The 21,565-nt window shown below is 45.5% G+C and overlaps 1 protein-coding gene across 1 annotated transcript in view; it reads left to right on the forward strand.

The window, feature by feature from the left end:
• Positions 1 to 421: 421 nt before the first annotated feature.
• The window catches only part of PLEKHH2 (pleckstrin homology, MyTH4 and FERM domain containing H2), a 105,071-nt gene continuing 83,927 nt past the window's right edge, over positions 422 to 21,565 (forward strand). The window contains exons 1-2 of the mRNA XM_074989614.1: positions 422 to 550; positions 17,219 to 17,348. Coding sequence (XP_074845715.1) covers positions 17,226 to 17,348 — 123 coding nt within the window. The 5' untranslated portion in view covers positions 422 to 550; positions 17,219 to 17,225. The remainder of the gene's footprint in view (positions 551 to 17,218; positions 17,349 to 21,565) is intronic.

Below are 21,565 nucleotides of genomic sequence, written 5' to 3' on the forward strand. Positions count from 1 at the left end.
GGTGCCCCCGGCAGGCACCGACACGCAGGGCTCCGTGCCTCAGGCCGCCAACACAAAGCTCCCCAGGCCTGGGGCTGCCCCGGTGGGCACCAGCCCAGATACCCAACTTGCCCCAGCAAGCGCCCACACCGGGGTGCCGGGGCCCCAGCCGGACGCTGCTGGCGGGCAGCGAGCCGGGTCACGCGCCCGACGGGAGACCCAAGCGACCGCGGCCGAAGGAGCCGCGCCGCCCTCACGTCGCCCCTCGCTGTGGGGGGGGAAAGGGCCGCGGGCGCCGGGACCTTCCCTCGCAGCCCGACCCCCGAGCTGCTCCCCGCCTGGCGGCCACTGGGGGAGACGGCTGGCCCCGCCCGCCGCCAGTGGGCGGACAGCCTCCGGCTCCTCAGTGGCCGGCGCGGCTGCCGCTCAGGCCCCTCGCTCCCCGCCGCGGGGATGGGGGGACGGCCGCGGGGGAAGCGCTTAGAGCCGCGGCGGCTTCCACCCGAGCGGAGCGCGGAGCGGCGAGACGAGAGACTGAGCCTCCTGCTCAGCACCGGCATCAGCCTGCCAGGTTAGACGGCCCCCCACTTTCCTCCCTTTGAGGTCCGGACCCCGGGCCTGCCCCCCTCCGGGCGGGACTGCTACCCCTGTAGCTCCCTCTGCCCGTGCCCCCTGCTCCTAGTGGGGCCTGTGTGACGGAGCAAGGTGGCCCCTGCACGGACCCTTGTCGGCCCTCTGGCAGTAGCAAAGCAGGATGACCTGGAGGCCAGGGGACGTCGTCTAATGACATCAAATTGTGATGTCATAACGTGATGATCATGGCGTCATAATGTGTCAGGGGCGCCATCCCTTTGGTCATGATGTCACTGTTCTGGGATAATGAGGTTACTGGGGCAACAATCTGCAGTAGGCAGGACCTGGCTAAAGTGGGAAATTGAAAACACTGCCACCTACATGGTGATACAATAGCTTTCTGCGCACCTCTCATTCACTAAGGTTACTCTGTGCCATATGCCCTCTCTCAAGAAGAATTCCTCCACTTAACACTAGAGAAATGTATATATGTATTGCTGCCATCAACGGGCACATCCTATTAGTGCATGCGCAACTTGTTCCTACTGTGATAAGGAGTTAACACCTTAAAATACTATTAGTATTTTCATAAAATACTGTAAGTGAAAAATAGACTTGTGTTAAGCATTTACCTGTTTCACAATACTTTGTGTACAATGAGCTATCACTGTAAAAGCAATTAGGCAATGATCCTTCAGTGGGTTTTGTGGGGGCAGATCTCTGCACTCTGTTTTTATTACAGATAGTGGCTCACTTTACATTTTCACCAGTGAAGTGCTTTTTGCAGGTTCAGAGCAGTAGATTATTTCTTCCATAATGAGGATAACCTTATAAGCATCTACAGGGGAACAGAAAAACCTTTTATAACATCTCTATATCATAACCTGGAATTATACAGGAGTCCATTAAAAAACAGTGTTCCTTCATGGCTGCGCAGCGTGGTCGGTCACGAGGCCAGAAATGGCCCCTGATTGGGAGTGATCCAAGAAAGACATCTTTCCTTTCATCTGTGCAACATAACTGTTACAGCTGCAATGCGGAAAACACTGGGAATGAGGGTTAGGCACATATAGTCCACATATCACCAACCATTAATATGTTAAAGTCATTATGTCTTTTGGAGCTGTGAGAAAATCCCCCAATAACTGTTTTGAAAGCTTCACAATCCTGGTAAAACAGGAGGACTTTCTCCAGCCACCTACTCTGAGGCTTATATAAATTGTTAAACTGAAACAGTTTTGTATTAAAAAGACAATGAAAAACATCATAAAAGTCCAGACTTAGTTTTCTTTTCCTTATTTTAACAGTCCCCATTGTATTTGGCCCCTTGATGTCTGTGGAGATTTAATTTACTAAAAGCAAGTTTATGTGTCCCAGGCTCGTTAAATTTGTCTCTATTAATGTGTGATGCTGTACTTATAATTTACAATTTTAATGGTTAGTTTACAGAAGATCTTAGTTATTTTAAAAAAATAGAAGAAGACTGGGAGGAGGAGGAGAAAAGGAAACTTATGTAGCTTACAGTGCTGAATCAGAACACTCGATTAAAGCCAAGAGATGAACTCATTTTTTCCCCCTCCCTTGAGGAATCAAACAAGAAACAGGAAGTCATTGATTCACAGTAAGATCATTCACTCCACAACTGTAAACAGTTTATTTTGTGCCAGTAAATATTTTCAGAGCTCTTTATGCTTTTTATAAAATAGAAAATAACTTTTATGGTATGCTTTTTAATTATGATTTATTTTCACTCTTTATGTCAATACTTAGACAGTAACTGAATATTAATTAGCTCTAGTAACCCTTCTGACAAGGGGAGCCAGGAGCATGCAGGGCCGAGTTCGACATATAGGGGTTTCTCCTCATCCATACACCCAATAGTCTTGGAAATTTGCACATCATTCCTGGGCACCTCTGAAAAGTAATTCTTCCCCACTTGAAAGCACAAAGTCTGAGTGTAGAACAAAAACTTTTGATAGAAAGGGAGGGAAGTAACGGCATTAATTTGGGCAAATGCCACAAAAAGGTTGATAAATATAAACCATGAGTGAAAGTCCTACACCAAGTACATTAGGTAGCATCCTTTTCCTCTCCAGTCCTTAAGTACAGCAATCTGAACATCCCCTTCATATCTCCAACCCTTCTCTGCACCACTCTCGCAGTTTCTGCCCTTTATCAGTTCATACCAAGAGTTCAGCGGTGCATTGACTGAGTTCACCTCTCACCTTGGGTGGGGGAGATGAACATTCATCTTGCTCTGCTGGTTACTTGCTCTCCACCTGCCCACTGCTCTACACCACCACTCTGTTAGCTGCTTATTGCACCTGTTCACCAACTTGCCACCAGCCCACTCACTCCTGCCAGCTCGCCGCCTGCCCACTCACTCACTAATAGCAACCTTTTGCCCACTGGCTGCTCCTGCCATCTGACCACTGTTCCTATCACCTGCACCTGCTCATGGCTCCCACCTCCCCACCTGCCCGTTCACAGCTCCCAGCTCCCTGCCTGCCCACTTGCTCACTGATGGTACCCCACCACCTACTGGCTACTCCCACCCCACTACCTTCACACCCATCCACTGCACCAACCTACTACACCCACCGCCTGTTGCCCACTCACACACCCTCTCCTGCCATCAACTCCCCAACTAGTTGCTACCTGCTTGCTATACTCACAGCTCACTCACTGCTGCTGCTGCCCACCTGTGTGTTTCACTGTCCACCCACCACACCAGCCACCCTCTGCGCTCACCCTGCCTGCCACCAGCCACTCACCACACCAGCTCCATGCCACCTGGCCACCACACTCACTGCTCCTGCTGCCCTCACACTCACTCACTGCTCCCATGGCCCACTCACTGTTCCTGCCACCTGCTGGCTGCTCCCCACCCAGCCACTTGAAGTGGATTTGGCTCTGTGCAGAAACCCAGTCCTGATGTGAGTGCTTTCAGCTCTTGGCCCAAAACACAGTCCAGCCACAAGAATTTTCATTGTCCACTGGAGTAAATTTAAAACAATAAAAGAGACGCCTCGTGGAGCCCTTTCTAAAACTCTGCTTTTGAGACAGTGGGATGAAATGTTGAGCCAGTCTTACAGCTTCTGTCTTTAGGTACGTAGTCTGCTGAGTGAGAGTCTGACCACTCCTCTTAACCTCATGGAATTCTGGCAGTGGAATGCTTATCCATCAAGGTTCTTTAAGGCTGTGTCTACACTAAGACAAAACTTCGAAATGGCCATGCTAATGACCATATCAAAGAATACTAAGAGGCGCTGAATTGAAAATTCAGCTGAGAGGAATAAGGGGATTTTGAAATGTGCAGGGTCCTTTCAAAAAGGACCCCCGTGTAGCTGTGCCGAGCTGCGTGCGTTCGAAAGCGGCGCTTTTGAAGTGCTGCAGCCAGAAGCATCCTAATGCTAAAGAGCCGCTGAATATTCAATTCAGTGACTCATTAGTATTCTTCAATACGGCCATTAGCATGGCCATTTCGAAGTTTTGTCTTAGTGTAGACACAGCCTAAATGACAGTGTCTCCCATCTTTGAAATAGGTTAAACAGTCTGTCTTTTTTATATTCTCACAGTAATTGCAAGAATTGGTGATCATATGTCACAAATCCTGCATTTAAAGTATTAAAAAAAGTGTGACCCCACAACAACTACATTGATAACAATAAACAAAACACCATTCCATCAATTGAGTATTTACCAAATCTAAGAACACTCACACTCTCAGGTCGTGTCTACACTAGCCAAAAACTTCAAAATGGCCATGCAAATGGCCATTTCGAAGTTTACTAATGAAGCGCTGAAATACATATTAAGCACTTCATTAGCATGCGGGCGGCCGCGGCACTTCGAAATTGACGCGGCTCGCAGCCACACGGCTCCTCCAGACGGGACTCCTTTTCAAAAGGACCCCGGCTACTTTGAAGTCCCCTTATTCCTATGAGCAGATGGGAATAAGGGGACTTCGAAGTAGCCAGAGTCCTTTTGAAAAGGAGCCCCGTCTGGACGAGCTTCACAGCTGCGAGCCGCGTCAATTTCACCCGCATGCTAATGAAGTGCTGAATATGTATTTCAGCGCTTCATTAGTAAACTTCATTAGTAAACTTCGACATGGCCATTTGCATGGCCATTTTGAAGTTTTTGGCTAGTGTAGACTTAGCCTCAGTGTCTCCCCACACTTCCAGATATTCACAAGGGGCACATTTGCATGGCCATTTTGAAGTTTTTGGCTAGTGTAGACACGACCTGAGAGTGTGAGTTTTCTTAGATTTGGTAAATACTCAATTGATGGAATGGTGTTTCGTTCATTGTTATCAATGTAGTTGTTGTGGGGTCACACTTTTTTTAATACTAAATGCAGGATTTGTGACATATGATCACCAATTCTTGCAATTACTGTGAGATAGTCACAAGGGACACATTCCTTCAGATTCTGCTTACACTTATGCACTGAGGCTATCTCTACATTATGAAATAAGGTCAAATTTATTGAAGTTGACTTTTTACCTCTAGAATTTATGAAGTCGAAGATGAGTGTGCACAAATGTTCAGAAAGTCGACATAGCATGTCTGCATTGCCTTGCCTATATACAGATGCATCATCACTGCATTGTGGGTAACTATCTCACAGTACCTGTTGCCCCTGGCATTCTGTGTTTGTGTGCCAGTGGCTTATGGGAAAAAATGTGCTGCAAGTGCTTGTGGGTGTCGGATGTCATCATCCCAGAGTGCAATGCCCTCCCTCCCCTGCTGTTGGAAAAGAAACAGCTGGCTCAAGGAATTTCACACCATTCTTCATGCCATTTTCCCAAAGCCTGCCCTGGCTCGGGTCGCTGCAGATCAAAAGTGTGGATCCTGAACAGCTTAGAGTCATTGTACGGTGTGTTATGGCCACTTCCTGAAGTGTCATGCAGTATTCATTTAAACCAGGGGCATCCAACCTTTTTTCATCAGGGTTCACATGGCAATTTTTTACACGTTCCAGGGGCCGAAGACAAAATAGCCCCAAACCACCACCGCCCCAGCCTCCAGGCTTAAACCCCCTCACAATCCCAGACTGCCCCCAGACTTAAACCCCCACAGCCTTAGACTCCCTGCAGCTCCAAACCACCCCCAGTCTTAAGCCCCCCCCGCAGCACCAAACTATCCCCAGCCTTAAATTCCCCCCACCGCCACAAACGTCCCCCAGCATTAAACCTCCCACAGCCCCAGACTGCCCCCAGCCTTAAACCTCCACAGCCTTAGACTCCGCACTGCCCCAAACCAGTCCCAACCTTAAATCCCCCACAGCCCCATACCACCGCCCAGCCTTAGACACAGTCTCCCATGCATCCCTCTAGCTCAGCTTCTCCATATGTCTGTCTCGACACCCAAACTGTCTCTCCAGCTCAGCCTGTCCATCTGTCCCAACAACTGCCCTTCCAGCCCAGCCAGTCTGTTTGTCTGTCATGACAACACCCCACTCCGCCTCCACCCCTACCAGAATGTCTGTCCATCCACACACACACCCAGCACCCCAGCCCAGCCAGTCCATCTGTGATCATTCTGTCCATCCGGGTGCCACTACCTTGAGGATGCTGCTTATCTTGGCAGGCAGGGTGCAGAACTCCTGTAGGGCTGCCTCAAAATAGGGTAGAGATGGCCCTGCAGCAGCTCCTTGGTGATGCTGACCTAGCCATAGTAAGCCGACTGCACAACACGATTCAGCAGCGTGCTCAGTGACTTGACACCCTCAGTGAGGCTACTCTGCTGCCATGTTGGCTGAGACTAGAGCAAGCAAGTGTGCGCCAGGACTACTGTTTCAGGGGTCATTCAGGGACAAACCTGTGTGAGGGACGGAGCCCGTGTTCTCCACAGCAACACTTGCCGGCTCCCTCCCACGTACATCACAGCAGGGCAGTAGGAGCTGCCCCTGCGGTGCTGTGCGGCAGCTGGAGGAGAGAGTGGCAGCAGCAGTGGGAGCTGCAACTGGCTCTGTAAAGAGCCACATGTGGCTTGGAGATGCCCAGCCACCTTTTAAAAATGGCGCCACTGCCAGCTCAGTGGTCTGGATAAAAAGGCTACGCAGGCTGGATTCTGACCCGCAGGCCATGTGTTGGATACTGCTGATTTAGACAAAGCCAGTAGTAGGATGAGATGGATGCGGAAGGTAATATTGACGAAATGAAGAAGAGAAATGCAGAGCTGCTGGCTGCCCTAGATGCATTGCTTGCAGTGGAGTGCCAGTTCTGGAGACATAAAATCCGCACACATTGGTGGGACAAGGTTGTTTTTGAGGTCTGGGATGATCAGCAGTGGCTGCAGAATTTCCACATGTGCGAGGCCACTTTTATGGAACTTTGTGATTTGCTGTCCCCTGCCCTGAAGCACAATGATACCAGAATGAGACCTGCTTTGACAGTTTGCAAGTGAATGGCAGTGCTGTGTGGAAGTTTGCAAACCTGACAGCTACCATTTATAGTGTGAAATCAGTTTGGGATGGGCAAATATACAGTAGGGGCTGCGGTGATCCAGGTAGACAAGACAATCAGTGCCCAGCTGCTGCAGAAGACCGTGACTCTGGGAAATGTGCAGGACACAGTGGATGGCTTTGCTGCCATGGGTTGCTAAATGTGGAGCGGCAATGAATGGAACACACATCTTCATCCTGGCCCCAGACCACCTGGCCTCAGAGTACTTCTCCATGGTGTTGTAGGCATTGGTGAATCACAAGGGACATTTTACCAACATCTACATGGGATGGTTGGTAAAGGTACATGACACACACATCTTTAGAAATTTGGGTATGTACAGAAAGCTCCAGGATGGGACTGACTACACCAGACCAGAAAATAAAGATTGGCAAAGTGGAGGCGTCCATAGTGATCCTGGACAACCCTGCTTACCCTCTGTTCTCTTGGCTCATGAAGCCATACACAGGCATCCTGGACTACAGCCAGGAGTGCTTCAACTACAGACTGAGCAAATCAGAATGGGGACGGAATGTGTCTTTAGCCATTTAAAAGCCAGGTTCAGGTACCTTTTGACCCATTTGGACCCTTCCCAAACCACTATCCCCACCATGGTTGCAGTGTGTTGTATTGTCCATAACATTTACGAATCAAAGGGAGAAAATTTCATTGTCAGCCTGGGTTGCAGAAGCAGATGACATGAGCAGGGCTTATGCACAATCAGATGCCAGGGAATTCACCAGTGTACATGCAGAAGCAACAGCAATCGGGGAGGCTTTGAAAAATAGTTTTATGAATGAGCAGCTAGACTCATGAATCTGCTGCATTTAACTGTTGTGACACCATCTCTACCCTCCACAATGATGTGTGCTTGATCTTTCTGGAAGCACCTCCAATTACACCCCACCCCATGTGAACCAATAAATGACCCAGGCTGCAGAGACTGCATAAAGAGTCCTATAGTAGGCGTCCCTCTGCAGCTCCAACATGGAACACTGGATCTCAAGCTTGCTCCCTGACAGCCATCAGGAGCTCTGCCGAGTCCTTGTTCCTGCACTAGAGCATAGTTTGTCACCACTGCTGGCTCCATCTTCTGTCAGTAACAGCTTTGGCTTGTTCCTTGTTTACCTTCTCAAGCTGCTGAAGGACGATATCCTCTTTGGATCTCTTTTTTCACTTCATCGCAGCAACCTTATCTCGGCCACTCATGCTGCCTGCTGAAGATAGTGTTTGCTTGGCTACAGATAGGGAAGGTCAAAATTTAGATGCAGTTTTTAAATGTGGCACAGAGCACTCACCCATAGAGTGAATGGGTCTCTATTTGACAATCACTGCAACTTTTGTCTTCCAAGCCACTTTTGGCTTCTTAAGGATGACAGTAAATCTACCTCTGCAGAACAGAACCCAGACCATTTCATTCAGGGCATGGTAAGATCTTGCTGGGTGAAGGATGATGGTAGTGGGGAAGGGTTTGAAACAAAGCCCTGAAAACTGTAAAATGGAGAAAAAAAACTTTTGGTGGCTCATGGAGGGCTGGGAGGGGTATTCATCCCTGTCAACTGTCACGTGTAGAAAAAGATTTCCTTGTTGGCTCATGGCACGCTGAGGGGGGATCAGCCCTGTAAAGTGCAGAAAAAAAACTTTCTCAGTGAATCCTCATAAATCCTGTGCAGGGAAAAATCCATTTAAAGCAGGGAAAGCCCACGTTGGACACGCTGGTGTCCAGGAGCAGAGTCCGCACAGCCCAGCAGCTGCATGCTGCCAGGGAGGGTTTGAGCCCTTCTGCTGCATGGCAGGCTGAGGGGTGGAGTCAGCCCTGTAAGCTGTAAAGCGCAAAAAAAAACTTTCAGTGGATCCTCATAAATCCTCTGTAGGGAAAAAGCCATTTAAAGCAGGGAGACCCAAACTGGACATGCAGTGTCTGGGAGCAGGATCTGCACAGCCTGGCAGCTGCATGGTCGGGGGGGGAGGGTTCGATCCCACTAGCTGCATGATGGGCTGGTGGGGGTTGGGGGAGTCAGCCCTGTAAACTGTAAAGTACAGACAAAAAACTTTCTTGGCACATGCTTGTGAATCCTGTGCAGGGAAAAAGTCAGCAGCATGGTGGAAGGGGAGAGAGCTGGGACAAACCATGGAAGGAGGAGACTGAGAACCCACCAACCCTGTGGTGTGACAGGGCAGCCCTTGGAAATTTAAATGGCGGTGGAACAGTTCGATAATGCTAAGGGGACAAACTCTAATGGAACTTCCTGTACTTCTTGTAGGTTGCAAAAAGAGACATCAGCTTCCTAAGAATAACAGACAGTGAAAAAGAAAATACGCTCATACTGTGTGAGCACAGGGCTAGAAAATTTGCCAAAATGCTGTGTAGTGCCATGATACCAGATTACACATTGGTTGCTTTGTTTGGCAAAATGTACTATTATGGAAGCCACAATAAATCAGGCCTCCCCAAAATCTTGTGTGACAATAAGTGTACCTGGCTGACACCTTTATGGAGATCTCCAAAAACAATAAGCGCTCTGTCCCCAGAAAAATTAACAGGCTGTTCTAAGGGGCATAAATTGACTGTGCCTGACCCAAACCTGCTTGTAGCAGTTTAAAAAATATGCTCAGCGGAAGTATACTCCAACCTAGCAGCAATCCACTTGTAGCATTCCAAAAAAATATACTCACCAGAAGAGCCCTTGAAAGCATCGTTGGGCTCTGGAGCATCAGGTTCTATTGCTCCAGAGTGATGAAGAATGCTGAGTTTGCATGATCAGCTTCTTCAAGTGCCTGCTAACTGTCAGTGTCCTCCTCTTCATCAGCCTCCACCTCTTAATCCCGCTCTTGACTCTCACGGGAGACTTGAGGAAAGTCTCCTGAAGAGTCCTTGCTCACCTCAGGCAGTGTGGTTGGGTCCCTCCCAAAAATGGCATCAAGTTGCTTGTAGTAGCAGCACGTCTAAGGAGATGACCCAGATGACCTCTTGGATTCTTGCATTTTGTGATAATTCTGACAGAGCTCCTTTATTTTGACCCGGCATCACTGAGCACGTCAGGGGTACCATTTATCAATCATGCTCCATGAAATCTTCTCATAAATGTCCTCATGTTGTTGTATGACTTGCACTCTGCTCAGCACTGATTCTTCACCCCACACAGAAATGAGATCCAAAATCTCATTATGGTTCCATCCTGGAGCTCTTTGGCAGCCCTAAGAACTCAGATCAGAACCCTGAGCGGTCATGATGGCTAGATGTGATGCAATGGATGGCTCCTGAGGTGCACTCCACACTATCCCCATTGGTCAGAACAATAAAAGGAATTCAAATTCCTGGGCTTCCTGTTACCTACTTCCTAGGCACCTGGAGAGCAGCGGAGGTGAAAGCAGCCAGAATGGACACCTGTGGGGCATTGTGGGATACCTATTGGCCTCCTCTGGGGGTCGATAAGATTGATTTAAAGTAACTCCACACTAACATTAATTCGACTTTTTAAATTTGAACATGGCATTACTCTGCATTGGAATGTCGATACAAGAATGGCAACCTTAGCACCTCTTAAAATCATCCTCATGGTATTTGCAGTGAAGACAGTCACATGGTAAAATTGAGCTAAGTGCCTTAAAATCAACTTTATGCTGTAGTGTATAAGTAAGGAGTGTGCCAGCAGGAACTCAACGTTGCTGAAGGCTGGGAGGAATGTGTCTCCCAGAGATCATTTGCATGAGAATGCAAAAGTGTTCATGTGTGATATCTTGCAAACAAAGCGTGATGGGTAGCAAGGAAGCGATGAGATTTGGTCTATTGTAAACACATTGTTGTAAAATCACAATTTATGCTAGCACTCAGTATAAGATTGTGAAATCTCACCAATTCTCCAAGTCGTTGTGGGGGACAGGGAAATCAGCATAACTGCATAAGACATGGATTACATAGGGCTCCCCTGGTTTAAAGCATTGTAAAGGAGAAGGGGAGGGATATGGGTTGAACCAGCTAGCTGAGTGCCTTGGTCCTGCCTAAGCTGTAAGCCTGGTTTGACTAGCCCTCCCCACCTGTTAGAAGATAGAGCTGGATACTAGTGTTTGTATCTTGTATGAGACTCTACTTTGCTAGATGCTGTGAGCTGAAATCACAGGGGGCCAGCTGAGGCCACTAAGCGCTGAAATCACAGGGTTTTGCCTCAGGCTAAACCCACAGCAGACAGTGCGACTGATGGATGGCTGGTACGAGCAGCAGTGGATGGATGGTGTGATCAGCAGGCAGCCGGTAGGAGCAGCGGCGGACAGACAGCGCGACTGGAAGCTGGCTGGTAGGAGCAGCAGCAGATGGATGGCACGACCAGCAGACGGCCTGTAGGAGCAGCGAGGGATGGATGGTGTGACCGGCAGACTGCTGGTAGGAGCGGCGGCAGCAGATGGTGTGACCGACGTACGCCCGGTGTGGCAGCTGGCAAGGAGCAAGCAGAATGCCGGACCAGTGCAAATGTGGCATTGCCTCAGATTCCATGAGGGAATGCATCTTCATGAGGTGTCAGGGCCTGCACGGACTGAACCGAGTTGTAAGTGGGGCATTGAAGTGGAGGAAGTGAAAGTTGGGTGTGTGGATTGTGTTGGGTGTGTGGATTGGCTGTTTACAGCATTGGACTGGTGAGCCTGAGAAGCCCAGGACGCTGCCCAATCCATTTGAGCTGGGACAGTTACTTGAGGATTGGTTATGAGCTCTGGGTGTGATATTTTCCTAAGCTTATGCTAATTGACGTTTCTGCAGCTTTCATTAAAGTTCTTTTCTACACTCAGACTCTGTGCTGGCAAGTGGGGAAGCATTGCCTCTCCAAGGCGCCCAGCGTTGTGTGAATTTGTCAGGCTACTGGGTGGGAGCTTGAGCCGGTTGTGCGCGAGATGGACAAAGAGGAACCCCTAGATGTTGAACTCAGCCCTGGTTGCTGCCGACTCCTTCCGGCAGAAGGGTTACGTATGCATAGCCCGAGAAATTCCACTTAGCTTACACACTGTTCATTAACATATACCCAGGTAGTGAAATGTGCTTGTGCAGTATTAAAAATAACCTTAACTCTTTTCTGCATTGATTTAAAAAAAAAACTCTATGACAACATTAACTATGTGCATTTTCATTTTCCCAGTGACCACAAGCACTACTATTAGCTGAGCTAACTCAATCCTTTGTGGCCCTACTTGATTAAAAGGGAAAAAAATACTATTAAGATTCCTCTGGACAAATAGCATAAAGAAAAATCTTCAGTCCCTATATTGTGCCCTCAGATTTTTGCACGGATGGAATTCTCCTTGTGTGAATCTTTTTCTTCCCACACAAAGTTTGTGGATTAGTTGCCTCCATGGTACCATCTTCCTACTTCTGCATAAGGGGTGAGAGTGAAAACATGTGGAGCTAGTGACAGTGGTGGACAGGCTGGGAAAGAATGAACATCATGCTTTTGCAGTTCTGCAAAGATTCTTGTGAAAAAATAAGGTTGAGGCCCCAGTAGCATACCTTCTGAAGCTATGCTGCCCAATGCCAGAAGGTATAACGGGGGTAGGAGACCGTGCCTTCCCAAAGACCTATGAGGTAGGATGAGGAATGAAGAAACCAGTTAAACCTGGAAGGTTGCGGTGTGAGACCAGAGTGCTGCAAACACTTATGTGTATGCTTAGCTCTATACATGTGAATAATTAGATTTAAGTTGACAGAAGTGTTTACGTCAAAGTTAAAAATAAGTGCAGGTGCTTATAGGATTCAGAAAAAAAACATTCCTATTAAACACATGCTTAAGTCTCATTGACTGTCATGGGAAATTAGATGCTTGTCTGTTCTCCTTGAAACAGATGGACTCCAAAATATGCCTAACTGCTTTCTGGCATTGAGGCCTAAAAGACTGTTGAAGGATTGAGAGTAGTGATGTAATGTGCAAGCAAATGAATTTGATGAAGAATTGACAACACAGCCTTTATCAATCATGTTTAGTTGTTGTTTTTGTTCTTCGTCCTCATTTTTAAATAAGGCAGAGGTGAAGGGAGGAATAAGGAGTCAGTAAGAGCGAAGGAATTAGTAAAAGGAAGATAGTGGGAAAAAGAAGAGGCACAATCAGTTTGTTACATGCCCTGCCATAATCAGGAAATAATTTTGTAGGTGTCAATGCAGAGATGAATGTTAAATATTCAATGGCTCTACAGATTTTATGAAACTGGAAAAAGTGTGAAGGCATCTGAGAATAATAGAAGTTGCCAATGTCAGCTAGTTCAAGATAGATTCATAGTAAACACAGAGAGCAATTAAGTTCAATATCTGTTTGAATTAGTAACAGAGAGGAAGCTGTGCTAGTCTATAAACTATCAAAACAAAAAGCAGTCAAGTAGCACTTTAAAGACTAGCAAAATAGTTTATTAGGTGAGCTTTTGTGGGACAGACCCACTTCTTCAGACCATAGCCAGACCAGAACACATGTCCCAAAAACTTGATTACCACAGAGTTAGACTGCCCAGTGATGTCTTATATTTTTTTCCCAACATCTGGAGAGTGGCTAAATTTTATCCTCTGAAAGCCAAAAAATGACTAGTTAAGTAACACAAATTTAAACCTCTAAAAATTACAGTTTAAATTTAGCCACACTCCACATGCTGAAAGGTCATGTGACAGCGCTCTGCGACCTTGACCTTGCTTTCATTATGGTTTTGGACAGTTAATTTCCTTGCTTAAAAAAAACACAAACACAGAGTATCCTATAGCTCAGTTCTCCTCCTCCACCGCTTCTGACTCATTGGCGTAGATTGCAGTCAGAGAAGGCACTGGCATTAGCACATTAATCCCTTCGCTTTCCCTGCATCACCTCTGCCTCTCCAACACAGATGAGTCATTCCTCCTTCCCCTGGAGGCAGTATTGCCAAGTGTCATAAATATTACAATTTTGGCGTTTTCTGGAGCAAGTCTCAGTGACAGAAGAAGCTGCAGCATTCATGCAATTTTTAGACTATACAGGGGAAAACCACCATTGATTGTTTGCCTTCCCCACTTGTTTGCCTCCTGGAGAACAGCTGATCACAGCTACTTTAGGAGGCAGACAGAACTCTCTCTTTCCAGGTCCTCCTTCTCCTTAACAGCAGGTTTTGAATTGGGAAAGGCAGACATAGATAACGCAATACATTTTCACAAGAGAGATGGGGAGAAGAGGTATCAGAAAGGACATCACATCTTAAGGCTCTTTCCCTCCACCTCTCCTGGGAAAAGCAGGTCAAGTTCTCTGCTCTTCCTTCTCCCTTTCTAATGCTACAATCCCAGGTCAATAACAGGAGAAAAGAGAATCTTCTGAGTCCTGCCTTCCCTCCAGGTATAGGAATGGGTGAAGAGCTTCTACACTTCCAAGAAGAGGAGGAAAGTTGCTCTGTGAGCACAGAGCTGATATGAGCAATGGAAGTACAGAGTAGTTTTACTAGGTGGGTTGGCTAAGTTGGATGTGAGAGCTGGGAGGCACATGATAAATTGATTTGGGCTTCAGGGTACAGAGTCGGTGTGGAGGGCTGAGAGACAGAATTGATTGACAAGGGGATGCAGTGCCACCTCCACCCCCAGGCACAGTCTGCTGCCCTTCTTGGCAGGAGGGAGTTGCTTATAATACTGTCCCTTTTCAGTCATTGTTTTGCAGCCAGCAGCTACTGTACCTGAGAGAACCTGGCTGTGGAGGCAGCTTCTGCTCCCTGCTTGAGTTCAGTGACTGGGGATAGCAGCTGAGTGAGACAGGGGATGGAGGACTCTGACCCACTCACCCCCAATCTCTGGCATCTAAGCAAGAAGTTTAACAGCTTTCCCAGCCAGGCTCTCTCACATAGCCTGAGTCACCAGTGCACAGAAGCATCCCAACTGCTGGAAAGGGCTGGTTCTACCTCTTCTACTACCCAGCATTTGGAACACTAACCATGCCTCCACCCTCAACATAATCCTTGATGGAGCCTTCCAAGGGTCTGGAGCAGGTTAGAATTTAAAAAAAAAAGTGTTAGGGATGGTGATAGTTCCTGCTGTGAGTATAGGGGACTGGACTCGATGACCTCCCAAGATCCCTTCCAGTTCTACAAGTGTGTGTATCTCTGTGTTCCAGCCTCTGCTCCTTCTGACTCTTCCTACTGCTGCTTCCTCTCCACAGTACTTGCTGCATGCCATGGAACAGCTGATCACAGCTGGTGTGAAGCACTGGGAAGAACAACAAAGCTCTGATTTGCAGCGCTTGCTGGCAGCAGAGGGCAGTGGCAAAAGACGAGAAAAGCCAACCAGTGGGGTGCTGAGTACCTGTTGTTTTTTCCATTAGTGCTTTAGGAGTCCAGTCCCAGAATCAGCACCTATTTCTACTAAATCTCAGCAGTTCCTATCCTTCAGTATCTCAAGAAGAGTGACTGCTATTTTTCACTCTACAGATTTTATCTGTTGCCAGATAAAAGGTTTTTTGTGTATGCCCCATCTTATTCCCTCAGAGGTGAGCTTGTGTATGCCCCATCTTTTTCCTTCAGAGGTGAACTTGTTTCCACTCAGCAACCTTCGCAGAACCATTCACTGCTTGGTTGATTAAACTTGCATTGCCTAATTCAAACATATCAGGGCCAGTGTGCAGAAAATCTTCCTGCCAGTCTCACCCAGGATATTTGAACTTTTGAGATTGTCAGTACCACAGTGGACAAACATCTGTAGGGATCTTTCTAGGTCGGGGAGAGGGGGAGGGAACGCTGGAACAGTGGAGGCAGGATAGATACTTCGTGAAAAGAGGGCAGAAAAGGTAGGTATGTATGCTGTAGGTTTTGAGGGGCAGAACTGAAGCCCTTCTTATGTCACCAATACTGTATAACTATGGTCCACCTGTTTTCTTTCCCCCTCAACCTCCTGCAGTGCTCCAGCCTTTGTTTTCTTAAGGAGCAGCAGCACGAGAGAGAAAGGTGAGTGTGAAGGTCCTTCCCCGTGCTTGATGCAGCCTAGGGAAAGAGTGGAGTTCTGGTCCTTTTTCCTGTATAGTGAGCAGTGGAGAAGAGGATCCCACTCATTCAACCTGACGGAGCAACCAAAGGGAGGAATTATTGGGAGATAGGGAATTTGTAAGGGTAGAGACAAGAACACCACTTCAGTAAGTGTGGATGAGAATCATTACCCTAATGCTACTTCTTACTAGGATCTTTCATTTTCCCTGTAATTAATTCCCTGTTCCTCCACACTACAGTAAAATGTGAGCATGCATGCGGATTTTAGAGCACTTTGTGAGCTCTGTATCAGAAGCTCAGCTTTCAGAGCAAAACTTCAAGAAAACCCCCCACCACAGATTTCAGCGAGGAGAGCATCTTTTGTGTGCTGTTGGGTTCTAGGGCCACAGATTGTCATCTTGAAACATCTACTTACTCTGATGCCAGGCTGTCTACAAACATTCTGGCTTTTCTTAGAGCCCAGTGATGCTGCACACACAGAAAATGACTTTCTCTGGGTTCTTAGCTTAATTCCAGCCACAGTGTATATCCACTGTTCCCTGAATAACTTTAAAACATTACTTCCACAAAGTGGCATGGATTCTAGGTGCTATCTGAGATCAGTCCTGAGTGTATCATAAGAGTCTGGGGAGGATCAGAGTATTAAGTTCAGCCCTACCTGTGTTTTATTTTAAAAAAAGAACAAAAAAACCCTGAAGAAACAAAATAAAAATCCTCCACCAGTTTAAGGATAATATAAAGAAGTGAAGATGTATTCCAGGAGCTCCTTGCTACATCTGATTTCAAATATGGACCATGAAGCCTACCTCAGCTCTCTTGAGGCACAGCAATTTCCAAAAAAAAAAAAAAAAAAAATTCAGTAAGCATTGGGCATGTAGAACTGTTTTTAAAGGCGATATGCTAGCTTCGACTTCAACTGTTTTGGTGCCATTATACCCATATAAGGTATTTTCCTTCCGTAGCTCTTTGCATGAAATAATGTATGGTAAATGTAAGCTGAAACAGTTGCTGATTTTCCATTTGTCAAAAGAAAATGTTTTGCAGCTCTATAACAACTTAGAAAAAAATACAAGGAAACATTAGTACAAAACATCCTTTTCCTCTAAGTGCATTTGTAACCATCATGTTTTCTCCTGCTTTCATAAAACAGCCATGTAGAGAAGTTTGTGTGTCCCTGCAGTTTTTATAAATGGTTAATAAGTATGCAAAAACTAGACTCAGACATATTAAAGGCAATCTGACTTTTTTCCCCTGTACAGAATAAAAATGGCAGATTTTTCAGAGTCAGAGGGAACAGTAAATTGGAAAGAAAGATGTGTAACTCTGGAGTCACAGCTGATGAAGTTTCGTCTCCAGGCAAGCAAGATCAGAGAGCTGTTAGCAGAGAAGGTGAGTCTTATAATAAAATTAATAATTTATATAGCAATTATTATATATGATAATAGGAGATAAGAGTCTTGCTTCAGACTACCTCACTTCTGCTCTTGTTCTTCCTGAGACAAACTCTCTCTTTTTTTTAACAAAACTAAACATTTGTAATATCACTGAAGATGTAAGAACTATGCATATTTCCCGCTGTAAATATTCATTTGCACATCACCCCATACAGTTGAAATCCAGCAAAGATTTTGTTGCAGAAGAAAAAAATGTATATTAGCAATGTCGTAACTGACACTTCTTTCTAAATATTAAGAGTCTGACCCAAAGCCTGCTGAAGTCTGTGGAAAAGTTTCCCTGCCTATCTCACTATGCCAGTGAAGTGTTTTAAATGTAGACCTGCCCACTCTATGAGCAGAATCTTAGGAAATACAAATTGAATCAGGGATCCAGAAACCTCAGTTGTCCCCAGGGGCTTTTATTATTAAGCAAATTATAAAGGGGTATGAAAGGGAAGCCTCCCTTTGCAAAGTAAAAATAGAACAATTTCTCCCCCTCCACCTTAAGCAGTATTGTATCGTAGGTTTGCTTGCTGTGTTTTTATTAGTAAGGAATGTCTGAATTAAATGAATTCCCCTATATTAGGCCAGGGCTACATTAAAGGGAAAGGTTGAATTAAGATACACAGCTCCAGCTATGTTAATTATGTAGCTGGAGTTGACATACCTTAATTCAAGCTTCTTCAGTTTTCACTGTGGAAGGTTGATGGTAGCAAATGCCCCCATCGATTTCCCTTGCTTCTTTCAAGAAGCAGTACTGGTGATGATGGGGGGGCCCTCTGAGTTCAATTCAAGTGCATCCCTGACAGATGTGCCAAATCCAACAATGGAAGATCGACTGGGGCAGCGTTGATCTTCTGCTTAGTGAAGACCTATCCTGAGAACTGGTTCAGGCGGACATGTAAATATAACAATCTGTAGACAGAAAAGCACATTTTCACCGTATTACATTAACTTCTAATAGTTTACATAGTACTGTGCAAATGGGAAAAGTGAATTTCGTGTTGCTATGTACTTTAGGAAAAAAACTGAAATCAAGCTCTCAGTTCAAGAGAAATGCACTACTTTTTCATTTTACTAGAAATATCATGAGATCAGTATCATGCTGAAAATTTAACAATCTTTGGCTCTGGGAACATACAGTAATAGAATGTGGATGGCCTGTGTCTGTTTGCATTTGAGTTCTTTACCCAGAAGACGATGTGTAATATTGCACCAGATTGGAGGTACATGTTAATACAAAAGGCCGAATTCGCTGGTATGCTCCAGCTACTTTGTGCTGTTCTAATGATGCAAAGCAAATTGTAAACCTGGTTAACTGGCTGGCTAGGTCTTCCGTATGTTGAGATTGGGAGGTAGTGGGTGAACAGAGAGAGGCCAAGTGGTGATGTCACTGTCTCTCTTTTATAGTTTCTTCCAGCTGCTAGAAAGATCCTTACTGTGACATGGTGATGGCCAGAAAGGACTCATTGAGGGCTTTGGGGGATAGTTTTGAGGCTAATAAAATCTATTTTAATAATGCTTCTGTCTGTACTAGCTTCAGGTCAACACTGAAAAGGCAATTTTGATGTTACTCCTTGTGAAATCAGGTTTACAAAAGGTGACCTCAGAGCCCCTTAAAATTGACCTAATGATCCCTGTGGTGAAGACTGATGCTTTATAAAATTGAACTAAGTCCCTTAAATTGTATTTTTATCCCCTAGTGTAGACTAGGCCTTAGTCTGCCCCCTCATGGCATAGGTGCCATCTCTGAGAAGCTTCTGGAATAGCATATTGTGTATTGATGAGCCATCAGTGAACACCTGGCCAGTGATGGCTATGCCTTTCTTCTAAGTAAAAGGTTGGCCGTGAGCAATCCCAACCTCACAACAAGTTGCAATAACATATTTAGCAATACTTTATAACTTCACATGCAATGATCAGGGTATGCAATCCAACGGGATATTATTGCTCAACTGATCAAGACTTACAAAATGATACCTAAGAAGGCATACTTTGTACAAAACATATGATAATTATATCACAGTAGTGCATATGGGGGTTCGAGAATGCTATTTTGAGATGCAGTGTATTGCAGTGGGATTTTTTGCGCTTTTCTTTGCAGCCATGAAGGCTAGAAGTTTGATTTAATTAAAAATAATTGCATGATCCTAAGAGCTGAGGCTTTAGGAAAAAACACAGGATATTGCAAGAATTTTGATAAAATCGCCAGAGTTGTCAAAACTGCTTGGAGCAAGGGGTACGTAAGGTAATGGGTGTTACGCAGTTTGGCCTAGCACTTATAGCTGGGCCCAAGTAGGAGTTGGGAGATTGCAAGAGCCAAGGCCAATAAGCAAGACTGAGGATCAAAGTTGGGCCAATATCAGACATCAGGCAAAGCCTGATCTTGTACCAGGCCAAAGTCTATGTGGTTGTCTAACTTCCTGAGTCAGCTGCAGGGGTTAAAAACGGTACTTTGCCAATCAAAGGGCTGCAGCATTCCATTACTCTGGATCTCTTGGATGGTATTTCCTGCAGCATCTGCACTCCATAGTGCTCCCTAGAGGTGTCTCTGCAGGAATATCAGCTATCCCAGGTGCTGCAGACCTGGGTTCTAGCTCATGAATCATTACAGGATGTTGGGAAAATCACCAGTTCCTGGGATTATCACATCTCTGGGAGAAAAGTTTTGCGTGGAACTCCAAAAAACTTGGCATAGTTCAGCACATTGTGACAGTGTTTTGTTGACCTACCGTAATCTTACCAACAAAATAAAATGTTTTAGCGAGGTGTTAACAGGCAAGATCTTCCATGGCACAAATGAGTTCTCAAGCATAGGTCTTACACGTATTCAACTGTCGGAAGCATCTCTACTTTCCTCCTGTACAAGCTCATTAATGAATTCAGCCAAAAATGGGCCTATTCCACTTTCCCGCTTCTTGACTTTTTTTAAAAAAAATGTGTGTGCTGGTTGTGAGCTGGAATTCCTCCCACATATTTAGTAAGTCCGTGAAAGAGAGTGGTCAAAAGCAATAAGAGGAGACACTATGTTTGTCAACTGCAGACTTGCGCTGAATTTGATGTACATGGTATTCTAAAACTAGCTTTTGTTTGGGATTTTTGTCTCTTTATCAATAACCAATTCTTTGTTTTTTAATTAAAAACAACAATATGACAAAATCCTCCATGGCTACGTCTGCACTAGCCCAAAATTTCGAAATGCCCATGCAAATGGCCATTTCTAAGTTTACTAATGAAGCACTGAAATACATATTCAGCGCCTCATTAGAAAGCCGGCAGCTGCGGCACTTCGAAATTGCCGCGGTTCGCCACTGTGTGGCTTGTCCAGAAAGGGCTCCTTTTCAAAAGGACCCCAGCAACTTCGAAAAGGGGATTTTGAAGTTGCTGGGGTCCTTTTGAAGAGGAACCCTGGCTGGATGAGCCGCAGCAAGTTTGAAGTGCCGCGGCTGCCGGCATTCTAATGAGGCACTGAATATGTATTTCAGCACTTCATTAGTAAACTTCAAAACGGCCATGCGTTTTGGGCTAGTGTAGACACGGCCTGTATGTTTAAGCCAAATTAATGTTTATTTTAAAATTAACCTAGTTGTATATCTGTTCCTTTACACTGAATTACTAGTAAATTTATTCAGATTTGGAAATGCAAATATTTGTTGCATTTTGTAAAACCAGCAAATATTTTTCTACTTTAATGGTATGGGAGTGTGAAAACTTTATTTTAATTTTAAAGAGTTATAAAAATGCAACTACTGCAACTTTTTATTTTTAGAGAGATTGGAAGACACACAGGATGTTTTGAGAAGGCAAAGGAATATACAATATTTCCAGCAATCAATCCTTTATTGTGCTTATTGGTTAGGGGGTGTCTGGTTGTTTGTTTTTCATTTTATCAAGTAATAAAAAGAGTGTATTTTATAACTCCGACATGCAGAGAAAGAGACCTTGTTGGAGCTTTAAGCAGAAGCTGCTGCTGTAAGTGGGAGAGGTCTTTATAGGAATTTGAGGAATGGTGTAAAAAATATCCCTAGTACACCGAATTTAGGCTGTCTGAGGAGACTGAGCTTGAAATAGAAGCATTTATTTTATAACTGCTTTTAGTCTTCTGGGTGTGAAGTTTAAAAAATCCTTTCTGTAAACAGCTTCAGTCTTTTACTGTAAGTTAGGCAGTAG

The sequence above is a fragment of the Carettochelys insculpta genome, chromosome 3, assembly GCF_033958435.1.
Source record: "Carettochelys insculpta isolate YL-2023 chromosome 3, ASM3395843v1, whole genome shotgun sequence".
Lineage (NCBI taxonomy): Eukaryota > Metazoa > Chordata > Testudines > Carettochelyidae > Carettochelys > Carettochelys insculpta.